General features: G+C 28.6%; 1 protein-coding gene across 1 annotated transcript in view; it reads left to right on the forward strand.

Moving 5' to 3' along the window:
- Window positions 1–13,014, forward strand: part of CCAP (Crustacean cardioactive peptide) — an 82,877-nt gene extending 69,863 nt beyond the window's left edge. The window contains exons 3-5 of the mRNA XM_014429289.3: window positions 3,855–3,927; window positions 11,307–11,467; window positions 12,884–13,014. Coding sequence (XP_014284775.1) covers window positions 3,855–3,927; window positions 11,307–11,467; window positions 12,884–12,955 — 306 coding nt within the window. The 3' untranslated portion in view covers window positions 12,956–13,014. The remainder of the gene's footprint in view (window positions 1–3,854; window positions 3,928–11,306; window positions 11,468–12,883) is intronic.
- Window positions 13,015–13,094: the final 80 nt, after the last annotated feature.

The following is a 13,094-nucleotide window of genomic DNA, read 5'->3' on the forward strand; positions in this document are numbered from 1 at the left end:
TTTATTTTTCATACAGATAGTCTGATTATGTTCATCTTGTCTATTCTTTTGTTTGTATATATTTTAAGAGAGTTTTTTATTTTATTTTATTTCATTTTTTATTTATTTATTTTTTTTATTTTGTTTTTATTTTTTACTTATTTATTTTATTTTTATTTTAGTATGTATGATATCATTCATCAATATTACCTATTGCCCTCAACTGTGTGGCAGATTGTAATATCTATCAATAAAAAAATCTATCAAAAAAAAAGTTTTATGTAATTTGTAAATGTGTCATCCATTTAAATGGGGAGAAGATCTATCTGATGTTAAAGAACAATAAATTGGTACTTCTGGTAGGTCGATTTTAGCGAAAGAGTTGCTGTCACATCCCAGACTATATGCCAACATTAAAAATAGGTTTGTTCCAAGGACCGGTTTGAGAGTCACCAAACAGTCAGGGACATGCGCATATGTGTTTTTCCCTCTCGAATCCTCTACTGCGCATGCTCTTGACAGTTTGCTGACTCTTCTTTGAACGAACTTTATGTAATGTCAGTTTCGTACGATTTTTCATTTTTTAGCTTGTCGGTTCAAGTACACAGAGATCATTTTTCTGGACGGTTTTTTGGACTCATTGGACCTCAAAAATAAATGTTTACAATTCGAAATTTTTCAACATCACAATACTTTTTCTTACTATATATTAAATGAAAAATAAATAAATAAGGATAAAAAATAGGACATATTCACTTGAGAATACATACAAAATTGTTTTCAATTACCATTACATACAGAAACTAACAGTAAGATTTTGACAATTGGCAGAAAAGCCCGAAACGTTGTTCTGATGACAGAATGAATAAAGAAGTAATTAAAAAAAGTATAAATTTCTCAAAAAGAAAAGAATAATTTTTGACTTTTAAAGTAGTTTTATTTAAAGTTTTAAATGAAAGAAACATAAACATGCTCAGAATTCTCTTAAAACTGTTTTACTCTATATCACTTGTGCGTTAGACCTGACGAGTGGCTGAAAATCTTGGAACTAATAAATTTTTTTTTTACTTTATTGTGTTCTTTATTGACCGAACATCCAATCGTCTTCTCTTCTTATAATATCCACTGTCAACTATCATTACATCACTTAAAACTAATCGCTATAAAACAGTTGAAAATAATGTGTTCGTTCAGTAAACTGTACGAGGCATGCGCAGAACATGTTTTGGGGAAATCCTTACTGCGCATGCTCCGTAGTTCTTGACATTCAGAAGTGGTTGTTGGAACAAACTTCGTACTCAATCAAAAAGTGAGTAGCAGTTTAACTGAAAAAAAATATATACATACAATAATTAAATAATCCATCATCTTACCTTAAATAGCCCGATGGCTACTCCATTCATATTTTCTTCCAGTTGAGTAACTTCATTGCAACGCGCCATAAACTTCATTTATCACTCCGACACTTATTTATAGCGGTACCAATAGTTAAAACTTTGCGTAATTTACGATCAATTAAAACATTCTGTTAATCTAATAACTTCCTAATGATTGGAGGAGAAGTGAAGGCAACTATGTATCCGATATGCAAGTTTTCTTAAATTAGGGTTACCGGAAATTGTAAATGTCAATCCAGAACAATTGGGGGAAAAAGAGAGTGACAATGAACATCAAAAACTTGTTTTCTAAAAGATATTTTTTAGATACTGGTACAACGAATGATTTAGGTGGCTTCTTTGATCAAAATGTTTTTAGTGAAGCTATATTGAGAAAAAATAAAACAGCTCAATTTATTTATTTTCTATCTACAGTTTGGCAAACGATATTGAGAGGGTTCTTCCACCAGAGCATTTGCTTTCTAGATTCGATTTAAAATTATAAAATAAAAACTCTAAACACTAATCAAATAAAATTAAACGAAACAATAATTGCTGGTTTTACCAGGCTTATACGTTTTTTAATCCTAAAAATGGTGGTAGGTTTTGATTCAGTTTTGTTTAAAATATCATCCAATACATTTTTTTTTAATTTTTAGAATTGTGAAGTCTATTGAAAGTATATAAAAAATGCTATCGGATTCGTTTTAGGAATTAAAAATATATATATTAACAAATATTCAGGCGAATCTAAATTGTTTATTATCTTATAATTTTACCCAACTAGTTCTAGTTTTCACAAAGAACAGTTATGCAAGGAGGTGCTTTGGTCATTGTACATACTTTATAGAGGCTGGTTGGTTAACAGGGCCCCTTAACCCACAGGGGTGACTCACGCCTACAGTAATAAAATAAAAATAAACCCACGAAGAATCAGGTGTTCAGTACATTGTAAGTAAGTACTGTTACTTTACCAATGGTTGTGCAAGGAGGTGATTTGGTAAGAATTACGCTCGAATGCCGGATTAAGGATATCCCCTAATGTGGCTCTGTGGGCCCAAGGGTTCATTCAGAGCTACAGTAAAGTATAAATAATTATACGTCACTGCCACCTTCGAACTATTGTTTTTGCAGTTAGTATCACAGTGCCTTACCACTGACCTTCACCGCTCTCAGAAAAAAAAAAATCATTGAACTGAAATTTCTTTTAGCTGGGTGAAATTTTAATATTGAAAAACATATTGTTAGACTCGCCTGAAAATTTGTGTATATATATTTTTCTTATTCCTAAAAGCAAATCTAACGCCAGTTTTATAAAAAATATTTATTTGATAGACTCTATCACCCATAATTCAGGTACGTTCGGATTAATTCAAGCTAAACTTAGGGTGTTCGTAGAGGTTTTTAAACAACATAATTAAAAAAATTTAAACCTGTCTCTACAAGAATTAAAACAAATTATCTAAAAAAAAAAATATCAATTTTATAATTATTATTACACAGACCTTCTAAAGTAATATTCTGGTGGGTTAAATGGAATAAAAGAAAATTTTCTTTTTCAAACAAGGCTGAGATCCTTGGAATCGGATCAACTGAAGACGAGATAAGAGCTTAAAACCGAATCATAATTTTTTGGATTATAATTTGGAACTCCCTTGGTTAAAATAAGATATTTTAAACATAGCGGTATCTAGTTTACTGAATCAAAATCTGTTTGTCCAAAATCTTAATTACTTAGTAATTTACACCTTTGTTTTATTTCATTTAAAAGCAATTATTTGTTAATGCTTGCACTTTTTCCTTTAGGGTCGGTGGTACCAACTAACATTTAATCAAATAACAACAATAACAAATAACTTGGAGAAGTTTGTCGGGGGGTGCGGTCAGCAAAGAACAACATAAATAAACAAAACCATATTTATTTATTTTATGCCGACGTTTCGACCTGAGTTTCAGGTCTTCATCAGGGCGATATGGTAGAAGATGTATAAAATAAATAAATATGGTTTTGTTTATTTATGTTGTTCTTTGCTGACCCCCACCCCCGACAAACTTCTGCAAGCATTAATCTACGGTCAACTATCTACACCTCATTAATAACAAATAACATTTAATCAAATAACAACAATAACAAATAACATTTAATCAAGAGTTTAGTGAAACTCTGATAGCAACCTTTTTGTGGTATAGAGTTTTGTTAACCAGGTTACCTTAAACTGATATAACTGCCAAATTCCGCAATTCCTACGGCTAATGTTAAAAATTTTGGGTTGATTCAAAACATACTTCAGACCAGGTTTAACATTTAATTTATTTTTAAAGTGTTTTTCATTTAAACATAGACTTTATCCTGTGCTACTGGGACAATGTTAGGAGGCCTATTCCATCAGTAAACATAGAATAGATTGGCCGACAGTATGACAGTAGGTGTTCGGAGCTACAGGCTCAATAGCAATGGCAACCAAATAATAATAACCGAAAAAAATTTTTCTGTTTCAGATGTTTTATCCAGGAGAGGCAACCGAACCATTCGATCCTAAAGTTAAGAAACCATTCTGCAACGCATTCACAGGTAATTTACAATATATATATATATATATAAATATATTGAATCTAATGTTAGAGAATTAATGATATATAGAGATTTTCGGGTTTGGGTTAGGGATGGGATATCGATATTTTGTCAACGATATCCGATATTTTGATATCAATATCGAGTAACCGATAATATCGGAATATCGATATTCTCCTTCGATAATATCGATAATATCGGTTTCTTTAAAATAAAAAAAAAAGTCGCACCTTAAAAGTATATATAAATAAAAGAAATATTGATAATACACACTCCAATGTAATATAATATGGCAAAGATATTCCGATGTTATTAAATCCAAATATCGATATTTTGTTAAGGAAAATATTCAAGCTTAATAATAGTATTTCGATATTTAATATTGATTATTCATCATATTCATTTCGATATTTGACATTTTTATAATTGTTTATTTCTAACGTTAGTAAAAGTATTCCGATATTGTATTATCAAAGGATCGATATATTGTTTCAATACTTTTACATCCATTTGATCTTTGATAATGTTATTTATATCGATATCGATAATTACCAATAATATTCTAATTGATACAATATTCGATATTTCGATATTTTTCGAATTGTTGATGTTTGGTATAATAAAATTAAGAAAATCTTATAAACAGCTAAAAAAAACGTATATCGATATTTTATTTTTATAATTTCATGTTCCTTTCGATATTTTACATTGTTATTAATATTAATATCAAAGATTAGAAACGATATTTCGATATTTCATTAAAAAATATTAAGAAAATCTTATAAAAAGTTTAAAAATAGTTTTCTGATATTTTGAATTGATAAATTCATGTTCATTTCGATATTCTACATTGTTTTTATTATCCATATTGAAGATTAGAAAAACATAAAAAAACTTTATAAATAAATTATCAATTTAAATAAATTCATATTCCTTTCGATATTCGACATTGTTATTAATATCGATATCGTAGATTAGAAACCCCTTTCGATATTTTGTTCAACAGAAATATCAATATTTTATTTTTAAAAAAAAATAAAACCTTTTATGAAAAATTAAAAAAATGTACTTCAACATTTTATTTTGAAAAATTCATGTTCCTTTCGATATTTTACATTGTTATTAATATAGTTATCGAAGATTAGAAACGGTATTTCGATATTTTTTTATCGAAATAATAATCATCGATATTCCTATTTTAAAATCTCAATATAATATTTTAAACAAAGTATCGATATTTCGATAAAATAATATCGGAATATTGTTGTTTATATTCCATATCGATATTACAACAATGTAAAATTTCGAAAAAAATATGTAATTATCAAAATAAAATATCGATATTCCTATTTTAAAATCTCTATATAATATTTTAGTCATTTTAAACAATATATCGATATTCCGATAAAATAATATCGGAATATTGATGCTCATATTCCCTATCGATTACAACAATAGGAAATATCGAAATAAATATGTACTTATCAAAATAAAATATTGATATTCTATTTTTAAATTTTCTTCAATAAAGCAATTATATTTTAGTTCATATTTGTTATGGTTGTCGAGGTGTTGCTTTGTTTCATGGTTATTAAGAGTTTCTTATGTATTTTGATTAGGTATGACATAAAATATGTCTTCCTATGTTATCATTATGTAATTATCATAACTTTAATTCGTTAAATTTTCGATTTCGATATTCTAAAATATCGATATTTTAGTTCCAATATAATATCGATATTTTTTATTCGATATCCCATCCCTAGTTTGGGTTGAACTCAAACCAGAGCAGAGAATCTGGTTACTTATAACTCGTGTACAGAAAGTACAAATCCACATCTGATAAGAGAAAGAAAGAATTTATTGGAGAAGTTTGTCGGGGGGTGCGGTCAGCAAAGAACAACATAAATAAATATGGTTTTGTTTATTTATGTTGTTCTTTGCTGACCGCACCCCCCGACAAACTTCTCCAATCATTAATCTACGGTCAACTATCTACACCTCATTATGAATTTATTTTGTATTTAGCGTATTTTGCAGATCGTACCATATAATGTGGTTAATTTTCAACGACGCTGCTACCTTCATGGGCAGCCTATAGAGGAACCACAATTTTGAAATATACCCCTGTTAACATCTTTGAAACAAGTCCATTTTAAAATAAAATCAAAACTTTTTTTTTTCAGATGTGCTACAATTTAAACAAATCAACGTTATTATAATCTACATTTTAATATCCAGAAATTTCAATACCAATAAATCGAATTAATTATCTATATATTTATAGATCCCTCCGTAGCCATGAGTCAAACCTGTTTTAAAAATCGTGCTTCCTTACACTGAGTACTGAACACCTGCCCCTTTTTTTATCTTTATTTCCTGAAACTTCATTTTACTTAAACACTCTACACAATATGGGTATGTCAGTTACATTTATATGGGTTCCAAGTCATGTAGGAATCGCTGGAAATGATCCAGCCGATGACGCTGCAAGCTAAAGCAATTTTAACTCCATCAGAAATGAACAAACCTCTTGAAAAGGAAGTCAAAGATAAATGGCAATCCTTGTGGAATGAAAGCCCAAGGAGTAATTTAAAAATTATTAAAAAGGACTTCAAGCCCTGGGAGGAGCTGTAGAGAGGAGGTTGTACTGATCAGGCTGAGAATAGGTCACACGAGGCTCACCCACTCCTATCTTATTCCAAAAGAAACACCTCCGAACTGCCAGTATTGCAACAATTTGAAGATAAGCTATATTTTCCAACAATGCCCATATTTCACACCACACCTCAATAGCTTAGAACTAAACCCAGATATTTCAAAAAACCCTCAGAGACGATGATAAAACAATAGAATCAGTGTTTCAGTTTTTAAACTCAAAACATTTACTGACAGAAATATAACATTGAACGGGACAAAAAAATAAAATAAAATAATAAATAATCAAATTAAAAAATAAATAAAATTAAACAAATATAAGCAAAATTAAATAAAATATAAATGGCGTTGATGACCAATGAACTTTGGCGCCACTAAACAAACACAAAAAAACAAACCTGCCCCTTTAGGGTTCACGTTATTATTTTTATATATAGCTCATATCTAGTTAATCTAGAAGTGTGATCACGAAAAAAATTTGTAAGAAGCTTCCAATCACATTTTGACGTAATACATGAAATTTTAAATAAAGAGTTTTAAAAATGGGCCTAACTTATATTTCTAACTCCATTTTTTTCTAATAATTTCTATTTTATCATTAGAACTAGGAGGTAATTACACATCGGGCTTTCCTTAAAACCACATGAGTCGTTGATTTAAAAAAACATAATATGATTAAGAAAAAAAAGAGTCATATAAACCATTCATAATGAGTGGTAACATTTTCAAAAATACTAATATTTTATAATTACTTCCTCTAAAAATTAAAAGGAAAGTTGACTATTGGTCTTGTTTTTCAGATTATATTTCATTGACACGTTTTAATATGACAAAAAAAAATTGTTCTGAGCCTTTCAGCAAGAATCAAACCCGTACTGCTTACAGAATTTTGATCTCAAAGAGATTTCTACACAAACAGTAAACGCGGGATATGAACCTGTTGTATTCCATTTTAATAGATCTAAGTCTTGATACAAAGATATCGTAAGATCATTCTTAAGTTTATTTCGTTTCTAATCCCGTAAATATATATATAATAGGAGCTCCCCTCGTACAATCAGAGAACTTTCTTTGATTGTATTAGTTTTTATTAGATCTACAATCAGAATTGTATTTGTAGAATTAATAACAGTTGGTCAATAGATCTGCTTCAGTAGCTTAGGGCAAGAATAATAATTTTATAAACAATACAATAATTTCGTGTTCTCAAACTAAACTAGACAAAAGATGCAATCACATACAAACCTAATTTGATCCTTTCTAAAATTCTTTACCTATACGTATCTAACAGTCTGCTACAGTTGTAGGAATTACTATTGGTGATATTAGGGTTCTCTAAACACCATTATTATAACTATTTCACATATGAAAAATATAAAATTAGTGAGACATAACGCGAAAATGACTAAAACACACTCGACCGCGCAATCACTGAAAAAAAGATCGAACACAAATCGATATTTTGGTTTTCATAGCTGATATTTATAAATCGATATTGCAATACTTAAATATCTTCTATTATTTTTCTTAATAGTAAAAGATTTCCATAATTTTAGAATCGAAATAAAATAACTTAAATAAAATTATAATATTTTATATGTAATATATTGGTTTCGATAGCCAAAGTATAGCTTCTGAAGCTTTTCAAGAATCACAAAGGCTGATTTTTATTTCTTTTAAAGCTTACAGTGTTGCCTAGTCAGGAATATAAATTCACTTCAAATCGAAAAAATAGTTGTTGACATTATGCTTTTATATGTTTATATTACTTATTACTTGTTACATTTGATACAGATTTCCTCGATATTAGCCTATGGCACCCAATATTTTTATAGAGTGACAGAGAGGTGAGGTGCATGTTGTACCATCAAATTGTTTGGCGAGAGGGGAGGGAGAATTTATGAGCTTATGCATTTTCGAAGGATTCATAGTTTTGTGGAATTTCAATTTGAGGAGTCTTTCAAACCAGGGAATCACGAAAAAAAAAACACTAACATGCCTTTATCACGATCTATATAAACAAATAACAAAATATATTAATCCAACTTTAAACCTATAAGCAAGAAGATAGTACAATTTATTGAAAGGGGAGTACCAATGTGTACTATGCAGAAATTCAAATTAAAACCACTCTATCTTTGTAAAACTATAGTTCATTAAGAAAAATCAATTGATTGACTGTGAGTGATTCATGAAAAGAATATAGTCTGGGTGGATTCAAAAATAACTCGAATAGTGGAAAAACTATTTATTATGTTTCGCTCCAGTTCGGAGGGATTCATCAGGGCTAAAAATGATACCAACAACTAAAAATAAATAACAGATTAAGAAAATAAGATAACAAAATAAATTAAGCTAACATGAGCACAAAAATCGACAAAGTAAATTAAAGAAAATAATACAAATATAGTGTATACTATAATTTTTTGGTGTTTCGCTTTTATCTACGTTTTTATTTGTTATTACTTCTCCTTTCCATTGTATGTCTAATACTTTTTTTGTATTTCTTGTTTATTTATACTTTTCTTGGTACATCTTATTTTTATTTTATTTAATTTACTATGTACATTTTTATATAATTATTCACAAATTTTTACATCATTTCAGTTTTTTTATATATTTTTTATCCCTGATGAAGCCCTGCAAAGTGAGATGAAATGTTGACTGATAATAAATAGTTTATCGACTATTAGAGTTATTTTTGAACACACCAGGACCAATTTCCTTTTATTATGGTTCATTACTAAGTTAACTGCAACCAGTTTCAAATTTTAAAAAAATATAAAATGAGGACCTGATCCATCACTTGGGGCAAATAAGCAGTTCAACAAGGTGGCATTACCTTAGTATAACTATTAATCAAAATTTAGTGATAACTGCTCATGCAAGACTCTTAATTCTGTACCTCTTGATGACAATACTTCTTTTTAATTTATTTTATATCCTTATAAAAAAATAAATAAATTTAGACTAATAATCATCTGAGTTTAATTAGAATATTTTTAAGTCTAGTCAAAATATAGTTAGATCAATTTAATGCAGATATTTAACACTAAAGTAAACCAAAATAAAACAATATAACTTTACAATTTTGTGACAAAACCATCTGAGAAAAAAGAATGTTCAGAAGAAATCAAGAATTGGATTTTTAAAAGCAAAAAACATATTTGATCTCTCGAAACATTAGATTAAAGCAGTAATTAATTGTATGATACACTTAATTTTAAAAAATGTAAATACAATTTACATGAAACTCCAGCAGTTCAATATAATCCTTAATCTTTTTCTTAAAACTTCAGATAGTTTAGTTTTATAATCTTTAAATAGTTTAGTTTAGTAAAACGTCTTAATACTTTTAAGATTGCCAGGAGTCCAATTAATACACTGACGCATGTGCTGGGCGTACTTAGCAATCAAATAAACATTACAGAGAAGCAATCCAATCATTAACCTAATGGGGCTTAAAGATGTGTAGGTGATTATACATAGGACACTTCAAATTATCAAACAACATACTGGTTAAAATAATTATTTATTTAATGATTAATTAAAATATACATGATATCAAGAAGTGTATTGGGTAGATACAGAGAGATCTACAAAATTTGAAGACATTCTTACATTTAGTGCAAGTGAAAAGGAAGCACCAAAAGTGGATCCCATAATAAGATTTAAAACAAATTATCCTGATCCTTATAGGTATTCATTATTTACAAGATAATATACAGATGAATTTGGCAAAAGACGATTTTCGGTGAAAGGGCTTTGGTTCAGAAGTAGAGGAAAGTAATTTTTTGGAGGGGCTGGGTATTGAAAGGAGGCAATTTCAAAACATGGAAAAAACCATTATTCATAACTCACTGAGAATCCTACATCATTTGTATGTATGTATGTATGCATCGAAGAGAGAAAAAAATTTTTTTTTCAAGTTCTTCCTTGATTTAAGATGCAAACTTAAAAAAAAAAAAATGAACATTTATCAGAGATACTTTTCTTGATTTTTTTTCTTATACAAATCATAAATTACTTCTTCTATCTATTTTTAAAAGTAGAACTCATAAAATTCTATAAACATCAGCGTTAAGCAGTTCAATCTTTCCTGACCTTATTATACTTCTATGTTAATTTTTTTTAAAGTTTCAATTTATTGACCACAAGATTCAGGGTGCCCTGGACATATATCTACAAATGACATTGCAGAATAGTATTCTTGCTTACTTAAAACTGCCCACAACTTGCTTTAAGTTCCCAGGAGACAATTTAAATTTAACTTTTTATATTCTATCAGGGCTTAAAATACTACAGATCATAACGTGTTGACGATACAAAATATTAATAATGTGATATAAAAATTGACTAATTACTGACAATATCACCTTGGATGTTTGTTAACAGGCCATATTGGTAGGTTAACCTTAAGTAGTTATTTCATATTTACTAGAGTTTATAATACGATAATTATATTCTAGTATTGTTTTAAAATAATTAATAATTATCATCATATACCATGAGATTATCATTAAATCACTCACATTATTAAATAAGTAAATACTGATGATAAAATTTTGAGACCAGAATTTTTTTTTTACATTTATATTTATTTTCAATAGCCTAAAAATTGATTTAAAAAAATAAATTTACTTTTAAATTTAAGCACTATTATACTTATCAATGAAGATCAAAAACAATCAGTTTAAAATAAAATATTGATTTGTAAATAGGTTGTGGAAAGAAGAGGTCTGGTGGCGATTCTATGGCGACTCTAGTAGATCTCAATTCAGAACCTGCTGTCGAAGAACTCAGCAGGCAGATACTTTCTGAAGCTAAACTTTGGGAAGCCATTCAAGAAGCCAGAATGGAACTCAACAATAGAAAGCAGCAAGTAAGTTAATTTAATTGGAAATAAAAGCTAAGAGCTCACTTAAGAACATTCCGATTTTCGGAATCAAGTATTTATTGAAAATTGTCAAATCTTCGATTTCAATTTGAATCGAAATAAATTATACAATTGAATCAATAAACACTCAGCGCAATTCCTGATTGAGTTCAACATTACTGTATGGCCTTCTAATGAGACATTTCCTTAAAATTTAAAGGAAAAATTATTTCATTAATTTTAATTAATAAACAAAATGTTCTATGTTTTTGGCATGTACGCAATCCTAAGGAACAAAATTTCAGTTGCACATTCCAGTACAAACTCATAAACTCTTAACTTTCATGTTAGAGTTGGTGATAAAAAAGATGATTTTTTTATTATATTAGGTCCAGTCATAAGTAACTTCTGTTGCAGCAAAGTAGAATCTATTGACTGTATGTACCCACTATGAGTTACATTACAAGTTTTTGTTTTTACTATATAGAAGAGGTTTCATTTAGTCTTTCATCAACTGTTTTGTTTTGTCTTTTGTCAACTTTACGTTAAACTGTTTTTTTTCTAACCTCTGAAGTGAAGGGTTTTTGGATGGAAAAACCTTCAATTCTGAAGAACAAGTCAGGCAGACTGTCAAAAACCTCTTCTAGTCCAAACCAACCAGGAAGATAGGAGAAAGTTATAGATAATATTGGTGAATACATAACAAATTAATATAATTTTTTTATTTAATGAAAGCAAAATAAATGCCTGATTAAAAAAATGGAAGTTACTTATAACTCGACCCAGATAAAAAAAGAGGTTTTATAACTTACTCTACTTTTGAAGTTAGACTCTAAGAGTTTGTACTGAATGAAACAGAAATTCTTGTTTCTGAGGATAGCATATAAGCTGAAACATACAACATTTTGTTTATTAATTAAATTCCGTGAAATAATTTTTTCTTTAAATTTTAACTTCACATTCACCTTAAATAAATTTTGTATCCCTACCCCAGTTCAACAGTGTAACATCTCAAAAATTGGTAATTTTGAGATATGCATGTAATATTATCAATAAGATACAGTTTGAATCTTAATTTTTTATAACTTATGTTTTACAACGATTCTGCGTTTTACTGTATAGATCTTACCTTTATTACTAAGATTACATGTATGTCTCAAAATAACCATTTTTGAAATGTCACACTGTTGAATTGGGCCAGTAATATATAGATATTGTTTTTGTTTTTTCATGAAATACAAATTTAAAAACATCTGCCCTCCTTGACTGGTGACTGCGACTTTATTAGGTACCATTGTAATTGATCCAATCGTCAGTTTGTCTTCATAAATGAGTACCTGAAACTAACCTTTTATGTGTAAATACTCGTATAATCATTAGATGATACATAAATAAGCAAGTTTTGCCACTTATTTTTTTCAGGAAGAACAGATGCACCCGTTGCCATTACCGCTGACAGGAGTTCACAAGAGGTCTCAATACTTATACACATGAAAGATGTATTAAAACTGTTGTAATTAATATTTACATAGTAAATATATTATTTTAATATACTAGTTTTTTTTAACCACACTCTTAACCTTCACCATCGTACAAAGTGATCATAATTTAAAGATATAAATCTACCTACATC

The sequence above is a fragment of the Halyomorpha halys genome, unplaced genomic scaffold (assembly GCF_000696795.3).
Source record: "Halyomorpha halys isolate HHAL.00 unplaced genomic scaffold, Hhal_1.1 Scaffold783.1, whole genome shotgun sequence".
NCBI lineage: Eukaryota > Metazoa > Arthropoda > Insecta > Hemiptera > Pentatomidae > Halyomorpha > Halyomorpha halys.